A 24201-nucleotide genomic window follows, 5' to 3' on the forward strand; every position below is an offset into this window, starting at 1 on the left:
GTCAATCATTTTATCCCTTAAAACTCATCTTTGATCACCAAAATTACACATTTAAACGTTTTTTTTTTTCTTTAAAAAAATGTCTCCATGCCTTAAAAAAGCTTGAATGAATACTCGACACCCTTGCCTCATTTAGTATGTGCAGTTCTATTAATATGCAAATGAGCCCCGCCTCCACTCACTCACAGAGGCTCAGAGATCCACTGGTTGACATCACACGTTGATCTGATTGGTTACAAGGTAGTTTGTGACGTCAGAAACACCAGCGATTTCAAACCGTGTTTTTGAGACTGTCTTTGGTTCACTGCAGTTTTAAGGAGAAAATACTCAGCTATGGTGTTGACTTATGAATTTACACATGGTTTGTCTTAAAGCTTATTAATAACGCCACATAGACATTTACATTTTTGCATTTAGCAGACGCTTTTATCCCAAGCAACTTACAAATGAGAACAATAGAAGCAGTTAAACTAACAATTGGACAACAATATGCAGGTGCTAAGACCCTTCTCAGTTTAATCTAACACAGTACATGTTATATATATATATATATATATATATATATATATATATATATATATATATATATATATATATATAAATAGAATAGAAGAGAAAGTGTTAGAGTGCTGTCGAAAAAGAAGCGTCTTCAGCCGTTTCTTGAAAATGGCTATGGACTCATCCGCACTGGTTGAGTTAGGCAGATCATTCCACCAGCAGGGAACAGTCATGGTAAAGGTCAGAGAAAGAGATTTTGTGCCTCTTTGAGATGGCACCACAAGATGTCGTTCGCTTGCAGAGCGCAAGTTTCTGGATGGCACGTAAGTCTGAAGTAATGAGTTTAGGTAAAAGGGAGCAGAGCCAGTGGTTGTTCTGTAGGCAAACATCAGTGACTTGAATTTGATGTGAGCGGCAACTGGCAACCAGTGCAATTTTGTGAGGAGAGGAGTGACGTGCGCTCTCTTCGGCTCGTTAAAGACCACTCTAGCTGCAGCATCTGGATCAGTTGCAGAGGTTTGACAGTGAAAGCTGGAAGACCAGCAAAGAGGGCATTACAATAGTCAAGTCTGGATAGAACTAGCGCTTGGACAAGGAGTTGTGTAGCTCTGATAGGAAGGGCCTGATCCTCCTAATGTTGTACAAGGCAAATCTGCAGGACTGGGCAGTTCTAGCAATATGGTCTGTGAAGTTCAATTGATCATCAATCACAACTCCAAGGTTCCTGGCTGACCTTGATGGAGTTATGGATGACGAGTCTAGCTGAATGGTGAAGTTGTGATGAAGTGTTGGGTTGGCCGGGACCACGAGTAGCTCTGTCTTCGCAAGGTTTAGTTGAAGGTGGTGGTCCTTCATTCAGCCAGAAATGTCTGTCAGGCAGGCTGAGATGAGATACGATCAGCTACTGTCAGATCATCAGGCTGGAATGAGAGGTAGAGTTGTGTGTCATCAGCGTAGCAGTGATAGGAAAAGCCATGTTTCTGAATCCCAGATCCTAGTGATGTCATGTAGATGGAGAAGAGAAGTGGTCCAAGCACTGAACCCTGAGGCACTCCAGTAGCTAGATGTTGGGTCTTAGACACTTCACCCCTCCATATATATATATATATATATATATATATATATATATATATACCTCGTTTATTAAATCTAATTAACACAAAATCTAATAAAGCCTAATTTTATGGAATGAACACTAAAGGTTCCACCTTGTTTTGATGCTTTTACATAATGATCAATGCAATATCCTGACAAATATTCCAGACTGAAGCATAAGGAAGGGATCGTAGTTCACACTAAAACGTGTTGAGACAACCAGGGGAAACTGTGTTCTATTATTTAGAGGTTTTAGTCTGATGTCCAATTACACTAATGATTGTTTTCTCCAGCAGTTTGGTTTGGGTTTCAAACACCTCGTTCAGTGATATCTGTAGGGTAACAGGTGAACGTCACCATAAAACACTCTGACATGCAGTGACCAGGACGAGATTTTAACTGAATGAAATTGTTCTCAGGAGGACAAAGTTTGTTACATAAATATCATCATCAGGTTCAAAAGTTGTTCTTCTCTCTTTCTTTCTTGTAGCTCTATACAGTTCACTAGGCCAGAGCACTGATCTATATAATGACATTCTATATAGATCAGTGGGCCAGAGCAATGCAATGTGAATTTTTGTGCTTAATAAAATCCCTTAATAAAAAAAAAGTTTTTTTGTTGCTGTTAGTTTAAATAATTCTTACAGTGCTATTGTCATTTTAGTACGTTTTTTTAATAGCCTACGTCTATATCTTTTTATATACGTTTTAGTTATTTTATTAGGCTAATGCTTGTTAAAATAAACGAAATAAAATAAATAAGTTTATGTTTTTAATTGTATTTTATTTCAGTTAACATTTATTTTACGTTTTTATTGTTTTATTGTTTTTTAAGTAAGCAAGCGCTCCTTAAGTAAACGTAATAACCTTACACAAACTACTGTGATTTTTTGAATACCAAGGTAATATACGTTTTTTTATGGCAACGGTATTCTTTAGAGATCACCGTCATAATCTCAGCACTTTTTGGTGACGGAGGAGTGTGTGTGATCTTCAGACTGTCACGGTCACGCCCTTTGCCTCCGATATTTTAATGTCATGCCGCTTTTCTGTCACTAGGGAGAGATATGTGAACTCTCTCTCTCGCGCACACACACACGCGCGCGCACGTGTTTAAACAGCGTCCCGCGGCACAGCACGCGCACTCACTGCAGCACCGTCCCGTCGCGGGATGGATGAACCGGACGCGTCGCGTGACTCGCGTCAGCATCAGCGGAACGGGCCCGCCGCGGATACGCGCATGCACGGGGTGTTTACGGACGCGGACACCGGGCGGCTCACGTACGCGCTCAGTCTGTCGGACAGCTGCCTCACGGTCCAGAGGATCAACCCCCCTTCATCACCACCATCATCCTCATCCGAGCACCTGGACCTGCGCGACTGCCTGGGGAGCCGCGCGCACCGGGGCGAGCGCGAGGACCAGGGCGCGTATCTGTGCGCGTATTTCTACCCGTACCGGCGCCGGTGGATGTCTTCAAGTCCGGTTCGCCAGAGGGACGAGCGTCGCTTTCGGCTCGTGCTAAATACGGAGGATAATAACGATGATGATGAGGAGGAGGACGTGAACCTGCGCGAGGCGGAACGGTGGGCGCGCGCCATCAACATCGCGCGCAGCACGGGAAACACGCACGGTAAGAAACTAACTTATTAAAGAGCGAAACCCCAAAGTTGAACTCTTTTTCACTCAATAAAGAGGTTTTTATAGAGTGAAACTTTGTAACACTAACATCAACACACGTTACACAACTCTTAATGACAAAACCATGTTTTTTTTTTTTTTTTGCATATATCTTGATATGATATGTTTTGAAGTTTCTTGTCCTTCCTACCATTGAAATCATGCAGTATGTTGTTCATTTAGTTACTGTCACTTTTAGTAAACATACATAGTTCCAATTAGACCTTGCTTTAGCCAGTGACTAATAAAAAGTAGTGGATTGTGTACTACATGCACAATGCAAATAGTAGCTATGTGAACATGGTAATCATTCAGTACTATGGTAAATATGTGGCTGTGTCATACCTGTTCCCTACATTCACATGCGGTTTCACCTGTTTAACGAGTGAGGATAATGTGTGATGGTTTGCCTTTGCCAGGAGGAAAATGTGACAGATGATCACATACTGAACTAGTTTGACCTGCTGGGTGGCGGTTTTTACTGTAATTGATATCATAGTTTTACCTGCAGGTTATTAGGTCAGGTCACGAATTGTTAGTCTCTAAAGCCAAAATAACATCTGATATAGCTAGATATGATCTAGTCGTGGTTAGATTGATTTGGTTTGCTCATGATGAACAGGAATAACTGATGCTGAGCTGTGAAGAGATGCTGAGAGGACATCATACAGGACTGTTCATCTCCACCTGTCCAACACTGAGCGGGTTTAACCCTGTAAACCTGGCTTATCAAATAACAGAACATCTATTACAGTTTATTGAGCCTTAAAAAAAAGGTTGCATGTGTTTTTTATCGGATATCATGTATTTCACATCAGGATTTTATGGATGGAGCTCATATTTGAGGAGGAAAAAAGCACATTTTATGTAGTTGTGCCGATTCTGATATTTATACGGTCAAAAAAGTAAATCAGTGAGATCTTTATACCAGTATAGCAGATACTTCCATAAAATGCATATGTAGCTGTCGCAGATATTTTTTCACCTTTGAAAGGTTTTTGGTTGGTATGTTTGTTTTGTTTTATAAATTTTGTGTAATACTTATGTGAAAATTGTATTGATCTACTTGATAGTTTGGTAATAGTGACACCTACTGGGAAAAGTAGTAACATAAGACGTATTGGTCATGTGATTTTATTTTTTGCGTGCTCACCGGAAAAAGGAAAAAGAAAAAAGATAAGAGAGAAACACGAGGTGTCGCACACAATTCGAAAGAGGTAAAATAGAAAGTATTTGATCAAAAAAATTGTCTACTGATGTCTCCTGAGTCCCGATTGGAAAGCACACGGTATGTTTGTATGTATTTTGGTTATTGTTTATTTTTAATTTGATGTACTGTATTTATTGATTTCAGTTTTAATGGGATATGTTTCGAGCGATGTCATGGTAGAATCGCTTCAACAAATCTGATTGTAATTTTGGTTTATTTTTCATTTTTTTCACGGTGTCCATTCATTAAAAGATCGAAGGCATCAGTTGAAGCGTGATTTTTCTGATCTGGAAAAACATTCAGGAGTCGTTATAGTGAAAAAACGTGTATTTACTCCCCCTGGAAGAGTGCAAGAGTGAAGAGCATAGTCTAGTCGACCTCGGGTAAAGTGAGGACGCCGCCATTCTTCGCGATTTCGTCGCATTGAAACCATAGACAGTAAAAGAAATGGACACAGCGACCCCATTGGATTCAACGGAGACAAAGTGAAGCCAATTAGAAACTCTTACTTCCTGGGGGTCCAGCGTACTGCGCAGACTCAAACTGAGCTCGACGACGTAGATGTGACGTGAGAAAACCGTCTGTCTTCTAGTGGCTGTGCCAAGAGAAATCTGAATCATTCCCTTCCGAAACTCGCAGAGACGGAGAGCGTGAGTAGGAGCTGTCCATGATCTTGGAGCAGGAGAAACTTTTTGTAGGTGTTCTGATTAATTACTTTGTCATTTTGCCTCGACGTCCTCCCGATTGCCCGCGAGCTTCTCCTCCTGTCCATACGGTAATTCTCTACTGTGCGACAGAGAGTCGCGTGGCTGTGATGCAATCGTTAGCCTACTTTTACAAAAACTGCTTCTACAGGGCCATAACGTAAGATACAAGGTAATGGAGCATTTTATACATTGTCGTGTTTCTTTAGAAATAAATAATGGACAAATGGAGTCTTTAAACACCTCAGATGTGAAGTTATTCGCTGTCAAAGTGACGCCAAAATGAATGGGAGTCAATGGGATGCTAACTGCAGGTGGGGTTCCGTTAGCCAATGGCGGCGCCCGGGGGTACTTCAAAATAATACAAATCCCTGCCCCCCTGATTGAAACTCTTTTGCGTTTCGCGTGACTGCATTCTTTGCCGTGCGGAAGGGCAACGCAAGACGATAGTGCTGAAGTGACGAATGACAGCCACAAGGCGGCAATGGTGCGATGTTTTTGGACAATTCAGCTTTCAGTAAGAGTTGCTACCTTTGGATTTACAGGTCAGACTATCTTTTCAACTTGATTTTTTGTTTCTTGGTTGACTAACATTTATTCAAGTTAAAATTCTTAGCAAATGGTTGTAACAAATATTTGCTTTTGATCATTTTTAAGTTGATAGAAGTGTGTAACTTGTTTAATAATTGACTGTGCAATTTCCTCATGGTATTACAGCTTGTTATCAGGGTTTAAAGCTGAATAATAGTGTAGTTTAAAGCAAGTTACCAAACATGGATCAAAATAGACCAGAGAGCTTTGTCTTAGACCAAGTAATTCGAGCTCTTGAAGAAGAAAAGGCACAATTAGAGGATAAATTAGAAATGGAAATTGAAGCCTCTGACAGAGAAAAATATGAAGAACGCTTAGCTGAAATTAATGCAGATCTGGAAGTTAATAAGACGAGATTCCAGGAATCATCATCACGAGTTGAGCAAGAAGTTAGGCGATCAGAAAGAGAAAGGCTTCCAACAGAAAAAATGCTTGAGTTGAGACATGACGAGTTAGCAAAAAGAGAACGGAAGTTCACGTACTTAAACTTCAAAGCTGAAGCTCAGTTCATCAGATCCAAGCTGAAAGAAGAGTGCTCTAAAACCGAGTTAGATGATATGATGGTGACATCAGAGAAACGTGAAGCAGAGTTAAAACAAATATATGAGAGTATTCGTGCACTGAACGTCCCATCTCAAGATATAAGGAGGAGAATGGATAGCTGCACTTCAGTTACTAGTGAAATAACTGCACTACTGAAAGGACGTTGCGCAGAAGTTGGCACAAAGGAGTTTGATGCTGAAGCTATAAAAGAAACACTCACTCAGTTACTGCAAAGAAATGACGCCAGGTCAATTTATGGTTCAACTGTGTCGAGAGCTGAAAGAGATAGTCAGCATGGAAGTAATATGTCAGTAAAAAGAGCAGAAGCAGCGGCACGCTTAGCTGCAAAACGTGCTGAACTAAAGAGAGAACAAGAAATCTCAGCTCAAAGGAAAGAGGTACTAGCCCAACAAGAGAAGTTAAAAATGCTGGAAGAGCAAAGAGATCTTGAAGTAATGGAAGCTGAATATATTGTGTGTGCAGAAGAGGAAATAAGATTGAATGCTGAAATAGGAAATGCTAAAGAAATAAGCACTATGCCTCCAAGTCAGCTGCCACCGCACCACAATAACCCTTCTTGAGTCAAGAAAGAAACTTTAGCTCGACCTTGCTCTGAAAATGAGCTAGAGACAAAAGTAGATGAGGTCTTGTTAGTGAAAGCACTAAAAGAATCCCTGGCAGTGACTAAACTTCCAGCTCCAGAGCCATTCACGTTTACGGGTGACCCACTCAAGTTCACAGAATGGCGCACCTGCTTTAAAGCTTTGATCGAAACGAACTGTACAAGCCCAGCACATCGGTTGTTCTATCTGAAAAGGTACATAAGTGGAGATGCGCTTAGTGTACTAGAGGGAACGTTTTATAGGAGTGATGAGGATGCATACACACAAGCTTGGGATGCCCTGAACAAACGTTATGGACACCCCTTTGTAGTTCAAAGAGCGTTCAGAGCAAAGCTTAATAACTGGCCAAAACTTGGACCCAAAGAATCACTGAAATTAAGGGACTCTTGCAAAAATGCAATGCCTCATGTACATGGTTTGAAGGTTTTGGATGATTGAGGAGCACTATGGCACTATGGAGATTCCTATGGTGGGAAGAAGGGACCACCGAAAGGGAACCCAAGGAATACAGCATGCGAGTACATATTTTTGGAGCTGCGTCCTCTCCGGGTTGTGCGAACTACGGCATGAAATATCTTGCCAGCAAATATGAGAGGGACTCTACCCACTAGCAGCGAGCTTCATTCGCAAAAATTTCTATGTGGATGATGGACTTGTCAGCGTTGATTCCATTGAGAAGTCCAACAAGTTGGTTAGTGAAGCGCAAGAAGCTTTGGCTAAGGGAAACTTACGTTTGCACAAGTTTGTGTCCAATAGCAGAGAAGTCTTGAGCGCAATTCCAGAGAGCGAACGTGCCAGTGTTGTGAAGGATGTAGATCTGAACTACAATGAGCATCCAATGCAGAGTGTACTGGGAGTAAAGTGGAACATAGAGACGGATACATTCTCATTCAAAGTTGACCTTATTGAAAAGGCTGCCACTCGGCGAGGAATTCTGTCAGTAGTTGCAATTGTGTACGACCCATTAGGTTTTCTCGCTCCCTATATGTTGACTGGGAAGAGAGTGCTCCAGGAGATGTGCAAACGAGGGGTAGGATGGGATGAACCTCTTCCTTCTGATCTGAAGCCAAAGTGGGATGCATGGATCCATGACTTGGAGAATCTCCAAAAGGTTAAAATACTAAGATGCTTCATTCCTGAAAATATGGGCAGAATCCAGAAAATAGAGCTGCATCATTTTTCAGATGCAAGCAGTGAGGGTTACGGGCAATGTTCATACATCAGGATTGTTGCTGATGAACAATTACATTGTGCACTGGTCATGGGTAAGGCCAGAGTAGCCCCTAAGAAGATTTTCAGCATACCACGCCTTGAGCTGACCGCAGCCACAGTTTCTGCGGCAGTAAGTCATGTTCTTAGGGAAGAGCTTGATCTGAAGGTAAATGAGGAGTTTTTCTGGACAGATTCCCAGGTAGTGCTAGGGTATGTCAAGAACGAAGCACGGCGCTTTCATGTTTTTGTAGCTAACCGTGTACAAAAGATAAGAGACTCTACAGATCCAAGACAATGGTTCTATGTGGAAACAAGTCAGAATCCTGCAGACTGTGCGTCTAGGGGTCTCAAGGTGGCAGACCTGATAGACTCAAGTTGGTTGATAGGTCCCAAGTTCTTATGGGAACGAGAGATTAGCACTCATGAAAAATCCCCAGTGCTTTTAGTAGGTGACCCAGAGGTAAGGGTCCTGAAAACAGATGCCTGTGTAAGAGGTAGCTTCCTTGAAAGACTCTCAAGATTCTCAGATTGGAATACAGCCCTCAATACTATTGCTAGGATCAAAAGACTGGTGAACAAAGACAAGTCAGGGTTCATTAGTGTAGAAGAGAAAGAGAAAGCAGCTATTGTGCTCATCAAGGCAGCACAAAAAGAAGCCTTTGAAGAAGAACTGAAATTGCTCAGTCAAAACCCTGCTAAGCTGCCAAAGAACAAGAAGTTATACCAACTTGATCCCATCCTCGAGAATGAACTGCTCAGGGTTGGAGGACGACTAAGAAAGTCTAACACAGCGTTTGAGTTGAAACATCCGGTAATTCTTCCTAAGGAAGGCATTGTCACACAACTAATACTTGACCATTGCCACAAGAAAACTCAACATCAAGGCCACGGTCAAACCTTGAATGAGCTCAGAGCCAGTGGATACTGGGTATTAGGTGCAAGCAATGTAGTGGCCAAGAACATCAAAAATTGTGGTACTTGCAGAAAGCTGTGTAGATCAGTCGAAGAACAACGTATGGCTGACCTTCCAGCTGACCGAGTGGAACCCTCACCTCTATTCTCGTATTCTGGTATTGACTGTTTTGGCCCCTTCTACACAAAACAAGGTCGGAAGGAATTCAAGAGGTATGGACTGTTGTTTACGTGCTTGAGCTCCAGGGCTGTACATTTAGAGATGCTAGAAGATCTTTCCACCGATGCATTTCTAAATGCCTTAAGATGTTTCATAGCAATCAGAGGAGCCGTGTGACAGATCAGATCCGACCAAGGCACGAATTTCGTGGGGGCTAAGAATGAGCTGGAGAAAGGTTTGAAAGATCTGGACCAAGAGAGGATCTCTACCTATCTTGCAAGCAAACAATGTGACTTCCTTATGAATGTTCCTGAAGCAAGCCACATGGGAGGTGTGTGGGAACGCCAGATAAGGACTGTTAGGAGTGTGATGAACGCTGTTCTGGCACAAGCTAAAGGAAGACTGGATGACACTTCATTAAGGACATTTTTGTATGAGGCAATGTCGATTGTAAATAGTCGTCCGCTTACCACTAACACAATAAATGACCCAAAGAGTGTTGAGCCTTTGACGCCTAATCATCTGCTCACAATGAAGACCTCAGTGCCCCTTCCTCCTCCTGGCAAATTTTTCCGTGAAGATTTGTACGCTAGGAAAAGATGGAGGAGAGTGCAGTACTTGTCAGAACAGTTTTGGAGCAGATGGCGCAAAGAATACCTGGCCAACATAAGCTTTAGACAACAGTGGCACACGCCTAGAAGAAATGTTCACGTTGGAGATGTAGTAATTCTCAAAGAGGACAATGTTCCCAGAAATGAATGGAGGCATAGCTAGAGTCGTTGAGGCAAGTGCAGACGATGATGGGTTAGTGCGAAAGGGTTAAACTGCAAATGGGACAAAGTAAGTTTGGAAAAAAGGGTGAGCGATTGACAAACATATCCATTTTGGAGCGTCCAATCCAAAAAATTGTAGTAATAGTTGAAAACAACTCTTAAACTATGAGTGAAACCACAAGGATTAGACTAATTAGTTTTGACATCTAAAATAGTAGAATTCAAATGAAGGTAAAATAATACTGTTTATGAAAGTGTTGAAAGATCAATGAAAGTTAAGTAACAGCTTATAGGAAAATTGTAGGATTTATTTTATTTGTTCAAAATATTACTGACATAAATCCTTGTAATTTTGGTGGCAGTGTATCTGTCGCAGATATTTTTTCACCTTTGAAAGGTTTTTGGTTTGTTTGTTTGTTTTGTTTTATAAATTTTGTGTAATACTTATGTGAAAATTGTATTGATCTACATGATAGTTTGGTAATAGTGACACCTACTGGGAAAAGTAGTAAGAAAAACATAAGACGTATTGGTCATGTGATTTAATTTTTTGCGTGCTCACCAGAAAAAGGAAAAAGAAAAAAGATAAGAGAGAAACACGAGGTGTTGCACACAAATCGAAAGAGGTAAAATAGAAAGTGTTTGATCAAAAAAATTGTCTACTGATGTCTCCTGAGTCCCGATTGGAAAGCACACGGTATGTTTGTATGTATTTTGGTTATTGTTTATTTTTAATTTGATGTACTGTATTTATTGATTTCAGTTTTAATGGGATATGTTTCGAGCGATGTCATGGTAGAATCGCTTCAACAAATCTGATTGTAATTTTGGTTTATTTTTCATTTTTTTCACGGTGTCCATTCATTAAAAGATCGAAGGCATCGGTTGAAGCGTGATTTTTCTGATCTGGAAAAACATTCAGGAGCCGTTATAGCATATGAATATCAGTCGTCACTCTGTCTACCACCAATATGTCTTCGTAAGATGATATATGTTTAGTTTTATGATCAAAGCTCTGTAGTTTTAAAGCATATAATGCAGTATGATTGACAGATGAACTAATAAACCTTCCTCAAAAGCCTGATGATCATATTTGAGACTCACATCTGAACGTGGTTTTTCTACAAAAAATACGGTGGCCGAGAGAGCTCAACGCGCTGCAACTGAAGAACACACATGCAAATAGAAAAACACCCACAAATTAAGAAAACATCATCAGTTTCACAACACATGTGCGCTCCACATACTCACAACACAACCAAATACAGAAACGCGCGGCAAAAGTTTGCAACACAACCAAATAAGAATCAAACCTAAATTGCTTAAGTGTACATCTTGAAATATAATGAACAATACAAAAGTTAGTTTTATGTTAACTTTATAAAAAAAACTGCAGATTTGACAGCAGAAAGACACGTGAAGCACAAGCTCAAGTTGGACGTTTTACGTTAATTTATGTTAAAATGCCTTTTACTTGCTTATAAAGTCTAATCAGATGACAGAAGGCATGTAGTGCAACAGGTTTTTCAGCATATTTTGATCATGTTGATCCACTCAAAGGCCTTATAAATGTGTGCATCAAATATCATACAGTAGGCTTTATAGGGTTAATAGGAATAATTGGGTTAATAGGGTTAATAGGAATCACTTAATGCTGCAGGACCAACTTTGATACTTAGTATGAGCTAACTGATCAAACGCACCGTTTTCACCTTCTGGACCAGAAAACTGCTGAAAAAAATCAATAAATAAAGAACAGTGCATTATGCAGTCAAGTTTTGCATGAGCAAATACCACTAATATTTTCTGTAGGCTGTTGTTTTATGCACGTGGAAAAAAACGCTCTGGCACGATTTAGGCAATAGATACTGTATTATGCCGTACATTATTACATTATTCAGCTGTTTAAATCTTTGAGCACATTTAAATAGGACAGACTATTCCTGTGAGTTTTGTCAGATCCCGTTCAGGACAGATCCTCTGTTTCTGAAACACACACGCGAGAGTCTGATCAGGACGAGACACATCTGGGCTTCTAGTCCCGGAATCAGGGAGTTTTGAATGATGAGGTCGTTTCAGTGACGCTTCTGTTATCACGGTAACTCGGAGTTCTAGTGAACACGTTTTTTTGTCCTCACTCGAACTTAGGAATGAATAGAATGAGCCAAATCAAATAACTCCTCGCAGCAAAAAAACATTCCTCCATTGACATCAAAGAATTCATAACAATGCATATTCATGTAAGTGTGTGCATATTTATGATGGTTGTTATCTCTAGATTTCTATGTAGCTCTTTGAGTATTTCTGCAGCCCATGCAAGCCAGTGGTATTTATACAAATTAAACTAAAAATAAAGACGATGATATCAGTGCAAGAGCATTCTAGATATCATAAGTAAATATTGAATAAGTTAATATATATAAGTTCCATGTGTCAAAGTAAATCAAAGCACCAAAATAAATAACTTTTATTAGTATTTGCTTATGCAAATCTCGTACTTTTCAGGATGATAGATTTGCCAACGTTTGTGAGATTTAAATTTACATATCAGAAATATTAATCAAATAAATGCTGCTGTTTTGGACTATATATTCATCAAACATTCCTGAAAAAAATAATCACAGTTTGCACAAAAATATGAAGCAGCATAATAACCAGAAATGTTTCTTGAACATCAAATCATCATATTAGAGTGATTTCTGAAGGATCATGTGACACTGAAGACTGGAGCAATGATGCTGAAAATTCAGCTTTAATCACAGGAATAAATTACATTTTAACAAATATTCACACTGAAAACAGCTATCTTAAATTGTAATAATATTTCACAATATCATTGATTTTGCTGTATTTTTGATCAAATAAATGCAGCCTTGGTGAGATATATACTTCCTCGTATATATATATAGGCCTACATGCTTCCTGGGCGGTTGCTGTCAGGTTTTCTCAGAGCATTAAACTGACACGTTAGAGGCCTGACACGTTAAATATCCTATAAAACACACTTATCATCAGTCTGAAGCTCTCAGATAGTGGCATGTTCAGCGTATGTGCTGCGGGCACAGCGTGGCATTACTACTCACTGGATCAGTCACTCTGCATTCACATGTTTAATTGATGAGTTTGTTTCAGCATGTGTGATCCCGAGCAGACGATAATACACTATTTAACAGAATACATGTATTTTAAATGAGCCTCTGCTGTATGGCACAGAACTGTCACATGTGAAAATGTCCTGTTCTGTATTATGAACCAGAAAATAATGGTGAAACGTGATTCATTCTTCTTTCTGAAAGCTGACATGCCCCGAGACACTCTCGTGAGAATCTTTCACGATGCTTAAAGCAAAAATGATGATGATCTGTTTTCGTTGAGGGAGGGTTTGGCTTGTGCTGTTTTCTGTATTATTGTGCTAGAAGTTTACAGTAATCAGTGGGTGGGAGTATTGGATCATTTTAAAGCGGTCATATGGTGCATTATTTAATCATCGTAGGTCCACTTTGCATCAAAAAAGTCAATTTTCCATCCTCCACTCACAGTATTCACTAACTGTCTGATCCATATCACACACTAAACTGGAAATATTATATCTAAATGGATGATTTTATGCAACTTCCTGGAGTTTTTGTAATTGTCTGTGTGGAAACAGTCTGTTAATGAGGTAGCAGGTCGATACAACGAATGAAAAAAAAATGGATTTGCCCAAGTTTGCAAGGTTACTAACATCAAAAAGATCAAAGAGGAACAAACAGGAAACAAACAGGAACAAAGGAAACATCAAAAAGGAACAAAGGAAACAAGAACTAACACAGGTAAAACATTTACACCCTTCCACAGTAGGCACCGTATGCCAATACATCACTGAAGTGGGAGGGAGGGATGCCAAAACTCTGGTGGTGGGAAGGGGGGCTAAACAAAAATACTGGTCCATGGGTGAGTAGGCAGAGGAAGAGACCATGGGGTAACCCTGATCAAGGCCAGGAGGAGGATGACCCACGACAGAGCCGAAGAGGGAAGAGCCAGGGTGAAGTCATGAGCCGACCTAACAGAGGTGAAGCCGAGAGAGGAATGCCTGAAGCCCAGGCAGAGTCCAATGACCTAGCGGACAGAAAGACCTAGCTAGCTTAGCTAGAAAGACCTAGCAACATCAGAGGACAAAGAGGCCAAGGCAGAGCTGTGGTGATGAACAGCCGAGGTGGAGCCAGGAGGGTGTCAGACGACTGAGGCCATTGGAGAGCTAGAGTGATGACTGACCCAGGCAGAGCTGGAGGAACGAGGGATCCCGGTGGAACTGGAAGGACGATGGCCTCAGGTGGAGCCAAGGGAGCCCACTGGTCAATTGGCCAAGGTGGAGTAATGGGTTCGGAGGCCCAAGACGGAGCAAGCAAATCCTCACACCAAGGGGGAGCTGACGACCGAGAATCCCAAGGTGGATCCGAGCAGCTGGAGGCAAAGATATGGCCGAGGAACTGGATGGAGTCGATAGAGGAGGAGGGAGTGGGAGGCTGGGCGGTCCATCGGCGACAAAGGATATTTGGGGTTGGGCGACGAAAGAGGCTTGGAGCCAGGAGAAACCAGAGATGAAGCAGAGACTTGGAAGCCGGGAGGGACTGGCAGAGACAAGGAGACTTGGAAGCCTGATGGGTGGAGATGAGCTGAACTGGAGCTGGGCGGGACTGACGGAGACTAGGAAGTCGAATGGGACCGACGGAGACTATGAGACTTGAAAGTTGGGTGGGACCGGCAGAGACGAGCAGAGGTGCGTTTCCCAAAGCCAACTATGGTCGCAAGTTCTGTTGTTACCAATGGAGTTCAATGGGAACTTGCGACCATAGTTGGCCAACGATGCTTTTGGGAAACGCACCCCTGGAACAAGTAAAGGAGGAAGGGCTTGGGAACAGGAGGAAATCTGAGAATCCATTAATCCAGGCAGGGGAATACAGATTTCTGAGACTGGCGGATGGGTAGGACATAACTCTTCATCATCCAGCTCCACTAACAATCCCTCTGGGATGGACATTGGAGCCGACTCACACACCTGGTCAGACTTAACAGCGGGTATTGACTTCAGGATGGACATGGCTTCAGGCTCGGGGTCTGTGTCTGCGATGGACTCAGACTCATGGTGGGTTCAGAGGAGTGCGCTGGGTGGACTGCGGATGCTGGAGGGATCCACATTGAAATAGCACCCAGTTCACATATTCTCGAAATGTCCATAAAACATATGCAGAGGCTTTTGTTTGGGTAATGGACAAAATGAGCAAGATCTAAAGAAAACTTTAGTGTGTGCTCCTCAAGGGGTTAAACACAACCAAACTATGCAGCGACGAGAACGGACAAAGAATGACTCAAACTGAGGGCTATAAACACACAGTAACACAAGAGCTAAACAAGGAGCAGGTGGATCAAATCAATTAAACAAAGAGTCGCTATGGCAACAAATGAGAACATTCTAGAAACCATGACAACTAATGACCAGGAACAAAGGAAACAAAAACTAACACAAGTAAAACAGAAACCTCATGTAACAATATAAAATTAGCCTACGGTAGACATCCATGAGCAGAACTGTATATTCTGTTATTTGTGTGTAAAATAATTAGTACATAGACCCATAACATATGAACCAACTGAAATGTTCCATGCCATTTAAATATCACATCCATGGACTTTCCAAGGCTTTTCTCATTCAGTAATTTCAGAAGGAAATCAGATGGAGCCTCTAATGATTTACAGTCATGCAGAGCTCAGGAGAGTTTCATTAGCGCTGAACTCACTGATCGTATGTTGAATTAGATGCAGTTTCTGTAGCGATAGAGAGAGAGATAGAGAGAGAGCGCTCATCTACTGATGGTGAATACTGAAGCCTGACTCTCATGGTATTCCCACAGGCACACGTGCACTTTGTGTGTGTGGATCTATATCTTCTGCTGTGAAAGCCTGAAGGGTCTTCTTGTGTTTCATCTCTGTGCCCTTTGACCCCTTGACCTTTAGGCTGTGTGGCATGATGCTGTCAGGCCGCTTCTGATCAGATACCCATGAGCCCCTCAGCCAGAACACACTCCATCCATCCGTTCACTGTGTGTCCCCAATCCACTGCTGTAATGCAGGAATGTTATGTGATATAGTGAGTGTTTAAAACAGATTAAATGCGGTAAAATCACACTAACAGAATGTGTGTGTGTGTGTGTGTGTGTGTGTGTGTGTGTGTGTATTGTGTTGTGTTGTATACTGTCACTGCCAAAAATTTTAAACATTTTAAAAATGTTTTATTTATTTTTGTATTTACATTTTTCAAATGTATTTATATATAATTATTTTATTTAATTGTTTTAATTAATTTTTATTTTATTGTAATTTATATCAGTCATAAGGACTTTTTTAGTGTTTTATGGTGCTTTTTGCTGACACATTGATTTGATGCAGCTTGATGCATTCAACACACACACACACACACACACACACACACACACACACACACACACACACACACTCACTCACTCACTCACTCACTCACTCACACACACACACACACACACACACACACACACACACACACACACACACACACACACACACACACACACTCTCTCTCTCACACACACATAACACACACATAACACACACACACATAACTCACACAAGCATGGCATGCATCACATGCGTAATTATTTCCCACATAATTAATATTGAAATCCTGATTGGATTAACGAGCTGAGGTCTCCATGTCTCTGATCCTGAGGCTTTAATTGTGAGTGTCAGTCAAGCATCAGTGATAATGATGTGCCGAAATCTCCAACACTCAGCAGTGTTCAAGCTCTCCTGCATTATGCAGTTCTCAGAAGGCAGTAATTCATGATAAATGCCTTGGAGTTTTCAGTTGATGATTTATGAAGGATGTTTCACCTCCTCCATCTTTTACAAAAAGGTCAGCAAGACTTGAACACAAAGAATGGCCTTCTTGCTTCATTTTTCTATAACTCTGGCACTCGTTCTCTCTAAAGAAAGTCGTTTAAGCCCGTGAATGATGAATGAAGAACAGCTGTCACACAATGAGATTCATCACACAAAGACACGCAAGAACACGCTAAGAACATGTTACACACACAGTGGAGGAAGCTGTTTTTACAGTGTGACTAAACGCTTTATCATCTCACTGTATAACAGGGAAGATTAGACTGAGTTCATTTACTGTATATCTAGACTTCTGATCAAGTAGTGTTTCACTGTCATGAAAATAATGTTGCAATGCGAACAAATGTGACCGCTTCTGAATACAGTCTTCGTGTTGCTCGTGTTGGTTTGTGTTTGTGCTGAAATATGACCTGGACGTGTTCCTGACAGGTTTAGTGAGATTCAGAGAGTTTCTGAATGCTTGTGGCTTTGTGTTTGAATAGTTTCAACACATTACACATCACAACAGAGGTGTGTAATCACACACTCACACGCACACACACACACACCTTCGTATCTCACCATATGTTCACAGTTCAGCAGCTGTGATTCTGAGAGAGCTTTACCAGCGTAAGAAATGAAACAAACACACACACACGCACACACACTCACACACCCACACACAGACACACACTCTCAAACACTCTCTCACACTTTCTCTCTCTCTCTCTCTCTCTCTCTCTCACACACACACACACACACACACACACACACACACACACCGCTCTCTCTCTCTCTCTAGCAGTAAAAATAGAAGTCTATTTGTAGAATCGCAAACATGCTCTTTTTTGTCCTTTGGTTTTGGTTGTCAAACCATTACTTCAGTTTAAACTTAAAAACTTTATGCAAGTTTCCAGACAGTTCACATCCGTAGCAAAGCCCTCAGATAAATCACATTTAACCCCCAAAACACCCATGATTTTTGATTGAGTTCACGCTAGTGATGTCTTCATTATGAACATTTATGAATGAGCTGAGTGTAGGGATCTCTCTGGCGTTTGAACAGGGCCGTTCTCATCATGAAAGTCTCTGCTGGTTATCTGAGCTGAGATGTGATGCTGAACCGCTTTAGTTTCAGTCAGAGACTCGAGTGCTAATTATGTGTGTGTGAAGTTGCTGAGTGAATGTTAATCACTGACTGATATGAAGGAGCGCAGCGGGTGTGTGTGTGTGTGTGACAGAGAGCTGTTGTTCGCCAGGTTTCTCTGACCCGCAGGAGCTCATTACAGGATTCTGGGTTACGGATGCGGCTCGGGTTCAACAACCTCCCGCTGATGAAGACTCGGCCCACAGGAAGAGGAGAGATCGTTTACTAATGCAACAAGTCAGGCGTTATAGGGATTTAACCACAGTAGTGTGAAGAAGAGTGTTTTAAACCCCTGTAAATGTGGCAAAATCCTCCAAAACAGAAGACTTTCAGGATCTTATATACATATATACACATATATTACATGAACACAAACTTTTAAGTTAGGTGCGATTAATCGATTTGACAACACTCTTTTATTTTTTTAGCTACATTTTAGAATGTATTTATTTTATTCATTTTTATTTATTTTTAAATAATTTAATACAAATGCAACAATTCTTAATAACATTAGAATCAAAGAACGTTCCATTAAAAAATTCAGTTTAATTCTATTAAATTAAATGTAAGAAATGAATGGTTTATTTTATGTTATTGATGTATTGTCACTGATTCATTCAGCTGAGTTTGGATGAATTATGAGGCAGCGCTAGAATGAATAAATCAGCTCAAAATGAAAGGAGGCGCAGTTTTGCTACAGTTTTAATGTATTGTGTTCTATTGTGTTTTATTTATTTTGTTTCATTTTATTGTTACATTTTATTTTATCATTTCATATTTGCTATGATTACATTTAGTTGTTTTTTATTTTATTTTATTATTGCATAGGTTGCTATGATTTCATTGTATTTTATTTTCTATTTTATTTAATGTTTGCTATGGTTAAATTTATTATTTACTTATTTTATAAATAATATTATTTAATTTTTCTGTTTATTTTATAATTGTTTATTTATTTATTTTATTATCTGCTATGTTTTTTTTGTTTTGTTTTTTAGACGATTTATAATTGATTTGATTTAAAATTAATTTGTTTTTATTTATAATTTAATTCAATTCATTTTTTTTCCCACTGTGAGTTCAGGAGTGATCCCTGCATTCAAGTAATCAAGGCAGCGTTAGTATGAATAAATCATCTCAAAATGAAAGGAAATGCCTCACATATTCCTTTACCCGGATAGATGAGCGGCAACCAAACCTGATCATGAATCATTTGTGCTCCAGTGAAACTAAAGAACCACAACCTGTTTGAGACACTCAACCCTTTTGTGGCAGTTGAGCTCTTTCTTTCTGAGGGTTTGTCGTCTCGCTGTGTTTCTTCCTCCTGTAATAGCTCTATCTCACCCTGATGCCGTCGAAACTGTCAGGATTCACTGAAGTGTTCGAATCGCCCCCTGTTGCCCTCACTCCCTATTCCCTTCATTATTCCACTAATACAGTTCACCTGAAGGAGTGAATGGAAACGAGTGAGTGTATTCAGACACTGAGTGCGCCGCTTTTGCATAGTTTGTGCTGTTTAATAATCATTTCCAACTTAGAAAACTGGCAGCTAGTAGTAAGATCATTTTTTTATCTCGAACTCTGTTATGGAAACAATCTATAACCCTAATTAACCAAATTGAACAAATCAAGTAAAAATTAATTTACACCTGTATGATATTACGCTGCACCCACATTGGACCAGCGGTGTGGAAAATGAATGGATGATTCAGTTGTAGGCGCCATCTTCTGGTCAGATGCGGGAATTCATTCAAGTCTCACAGTGCATTATGGGTATTCTCTAGCTGTTGAGTATACATCGGATGTACACTCGTTATTGCAGTGCATTGTGGGATTGAATGAGTGCACTCGATATCGTCCACTATGGTTTCGGACACCACTACAAATGGCTGTTCCCTCTAATGGTGCCCTGTTTAGGGTATAAGGGGCAGGTTCAGACACAGCCAAGAATAATAAAATATAATTAAAAATAATAAAATGTCCTGCATCTAAATCGCTCCCGGGAAACAGGTCTGTCAAGCAGAACCGGCTGGGTAACAATGTCCCAAGAGAAACCCAGAGCGATCCTCCTGTAACAGACAAGCTGTCAGACTCATAGGAATGATCAATACAATCCTGAATCTGTGTGTGTGTGTGTGTTTAGTGAGTGTTTATCTGGCTCTGTTGGCGTGTGATCCTGCCTTAGGCGGCACGCGCTTTACTCTCACGGTGTGTGTCACACACAGTTAAATCATGTTCTCAACTGCCAATTAAAACCTGCTGATGTCAAAACAACCAGACCGAGAGGAAGAGGAAATTAGTTAGCTGGACAATATGATAGAGAAATCACTGTAATGCGTGAAAAGAAAAATGTAGCCTAAATAAAAAATGTAAAATTTAAAAATACATCAAATTTGCGTTTTTATATTTATTTATACAATTATTTTTTCCTCTAGAACTCAATATGGTAAAAAAAAAAAATATTTTATTTTATTATTATATAGGTATTTTATATTATATAATATAATATAATATAATATATATATATATATATATATATATATATATATATATATATATATAATATTTGCTATGGTTACATTTATTTTTATTTATTTTTTATTTACTTATTTTAAATATTATTGTCTTTTTCGATTTATTGTATGATTGCTTTATTTTATTTTGTTTTACTTTATAAAACATTTTTGTTTTACTTTATAATCGAATTTGAATTTTACTTTAAAATTAATTTGATTTTATTTATAATTTAATTTAACAATTTGATTTAACAATTTAATTTAATTTAATTTAATTTAATTTAATTTAATTTAATTTAATTTAATTTAATTTAATTCCACTGTGAGTTCAGGAGTAATTTCTGCATTCAAGTGCAGAACAGATCAGTGATTTATTTTTTTATTCTGCATGTAAATGTGTTTGCCAGACTCTTTACATCTCTCTCTCTCTCTCTCTCTCTCTCTCTCTCTCTCTCTCTCTCTCTCTCTCTCTCTCTCTCTCAGGTGTGTTGTTCTCTGAGGTCCGCTGCCCGTGTGGCGTGATGGTATTGGTCAATCCTCAGAGTGGGCGGGGCCAAGCGATGGCTCTCTATAACGGCCACGTTCAGCGGATGCTCACTGAGGCAGATATACCACACACACTTGTCATCACAGGTGTGTCACACACACACACACACACACACACACACACACACGAGTGTGAGAAGATTTCTCTGAGACTGATTCATTCTTGTAGATGAATGACATTAGATGATCTGCAGCCAGCAGGGAGTTTCAGCTCATCCTCATGATGTATGACAGTTTGTCACTTGCTTTTTTTTTTTACTCCACGATTTGAGTAAATGATTAGGGAATGATCGTTTTGGGTGAACTGTCTCAAACTTCTGGTTCTGTCAATGTCGGTATCAAACCAGAAGTGCTTTTCAAGTTAAAAGTTTAAAACCTTCTCCCCATGACAGCGGTTGATCTGTTTAGGGGCTCCATCTTTAGAGTCTATAGACTCAAACACAAGCTCCTGTATATAGAGTTTGTTGCCTTATACATAAAACACACTATTAGTCACATATGAGTGAAAAACACAGCAGCAGGAATGACAAGAGATGAAGAGCTTCACTGTCAAACTGTGAACTCAGAGTTACCTCTGAGAGAGAGAGAGAGAGAGAGAGAGAGAGAGAGAGAGAGAGAGAGAGCGCTGTTTGAGTGATGCTGCGGCTGATCGTGTGTGTGTGTGTGTGTGTGTGTGTGTGTGTTGATGGATCTATTTATACACCCATCAGTCAAATGTCCAGTGTGTGTTTGTGTGTTAGTTGTGCATGATTTACTCTCTCTGTGCCCTTTGTGCTCCAGCTTATATAGTGATATAATGAAGGTTCTTTATAGACCTTATGCGCCAGAAAAACGAGGGCGCCGCCATCTTTAGAATATTGTCTTTAAACTTCCGTTTTTGTGGTCGCTCTGTACATTTCAATGGCATTGCTGTCCAGGAGTAATTAGCTTTTGAAGTGGATTTACTTAATGTAAAGTTAACGAAAGTTATCATGAGGACTGTAATGTTTAAAGCAGATGACTTAACAAATGTCAGTCGACCGGGAAGATTTTAAAACGAGCCATTCATTAATAAACACATAAAAAAATGTAAAAATCATCGCTGTGAAAATACAGACCGGAAGACAAAAGACACAACGAGCGCAGCGCTGATGGTCTATCAGTGGTTCCATGAAGAATCTTTAACATCCACAGAATCTTTCCATTCCATTTCCAAAGATTCTTAATTGACCGTTCGCTAAGACCCGCCCCCTTTAGTTACTGTTGCTATGTCCGGCTCTCACACCACCACACACCATGTTCTCACGCAGTGAAATAGGCCTATACGTCGCGGAGGAGAGAGGACACTGACAACGCGCTGACAGACAGGACAGACCAGGGTACTTTTGATGTGAAACAAAGTCTCAACGTTCAAATTTGGTCATTTTTTAAAGAAATTTAAACAATAAATACCGTTTTGTGGCTCTTTAATGTGTCTGACAAGATCGCTGTAGAGCCTCAGTTAAAGCTGCTCGAGAACCGATCATCTCTTCCTTCATTTATAGCATCAAATAAACATGAATGAACATCAGAAGGAATGTTGTTTTAAGTTGTTTTAAAGACGTCAGTACACACGGTTTTTACAGACTTCTGCCTGACACACTCACACACTCACACACACACACACTCACTCCATCAGTGCTGTTATTCACACACTCTCACACACTCCATCATTGCTGTTACACACACTCACAAGATTAAAGCTTCTGACTTACTTGCACTGTGATACTTTTAGAGGAGTTTCATGCATTTTTCAATGCATCAATCAATTGCTACTGTATATAATGACTGTATCATTTACATTTTTTAATTTAACAGATGCTTAAATCCAAATCAACTTACAAATGAGGAACATCACAAGCAAGTTGCCATAAGAGCCAATGATATTCAAAATGTACAATGGCAAATTTATAAAAAAAAAAAAAAAAAACATGTATCATTGGAGTCAATAAGGTATTTCTGTTTTTGAACGAAGTCTCTTCTGCTCACCAAGGCTGCATTTATTTGATCAAAAATACTGTAAAACATTAATATTGTTAAATATTAATCTAATTTAAAATAGCTGTTTTCTATGTTAACATGTAATTTATTCCTGTAATCAAAACTGAATTTTCAGCATCATTACTCCATTTATGATTATTATCAGTGTTGAAAACAGTTGTGCTGATTAATATTTTTGTGGAAACCATGATAAATGTATTTGTCAGGATTCTTCGATGAACTGAAAGTTCAAAAGAACAGCGTTTATTTGAAACAGAAATCTTTTGAAACATTATAAATGTTTTTACTGGCAACTTTGATCAATTTAATGCAATAAAAGTGTTATTTTCGAAATATATATATAATGTATATAAAGCATAATAGTATAGTGTTTACATCAAAGAGTACCGTGGTATTACTGTTGAGACTATAACTAATAACTAATGTTACTGTTTTAGTTATTATAGTCAACTAAAACCATTTAAAATATATATTTTCCTTAAAAGATTTTTTCATAAAAATAGCAAAAACACACAATTAATAAATACTAAAACTTACAATTATTATACAGAAAATATAATAGTTAATTCAAAATATGAATAAAAGCTCTACCCGTATCTCAATGATAGTAGATAAGACTGCTTTGTGAAGCATGTTATCAGATCTCTCTCTGCTGGAGCATCAGGTCTAGCAGACGTGTTTAATGTAGCAGAGAGAGTCTGCTCATGAAGTGCATTAACTGAAGTATATGAACTGACTCATGGGATTGAAATGTGATGTATGATCCATACAGAGCGCCCGAATCACGCTCGAGATCTGGTGAGGAACGCCGACCTGACGCAGTGGGACGCTTTAGTGATTCTGTCTGGAGACGGGCTGCTGTTTGAGGTGTGTGAGGAACGCTTGTGTGTGTGCATGTGTGTGTGTGCCGTCCAGCTCATGTGTGTGTGTGTGTGTTTTAGGTGGTGAACGGTCTAATGGAGAGGCAGGATTGGGAAAAGGCCATCCAGACTCCTCTGGGAATCCTGCCTGGAGGTTCGGGAAACGCACTGGCTGCTTCTATCCATCACTACACACGGTGAGCTTTCAGAGCCAATCAGA

At 39.7% G+C, this 24201-nt stretch overlaps 1 protein-coding gene across 1 annotated transcript in view; it reads left to right on the forward strand.

Annotated features, from left to right (window-relative positions):
- Positions 1 to 2653: 2653 nt before the first annotated feature.
- sphk1 (sphingosine kinase 1) overlaps positions 2654 to 24201 on the forward strand; it is a 29986-nt gene continuing 8438 nt past the window's right edge. Inside the window, exons 1-4 of the mRNA XM_079894514.1 lie at positions 2654 to 3224; positions 21040 to 21189; positions 23894 to 23988; positions 24063 to 24178. Coding sequence (XP_079750640.1) covers positions 2765 to 3224; positions 21040 to 21189; positions 23894 to 23988; positions 24063 to 24178 — 821 coding nt within the window. The 5' untranslated portion in view covers positions 2654 to 2764. The remainder of the gene's footprint in view (positions 3225 to 21039; positions 21190 to 23893; positions 23989 to 24062; positions 24179 to 24201) is intronic.

Source organism: Squalius cephalus (genome assembly GCF_949319135.1).
Source record: "Squalius cephalus genome assembly, chromosome: 1".
In the NCBI taxonomy this organism is placed as follows: Eukaryota; Metazoa; Chordata; class Actinopteri; order Cypriniformes; family Leuciscidae; genus Squalius; species Squalius cephalus.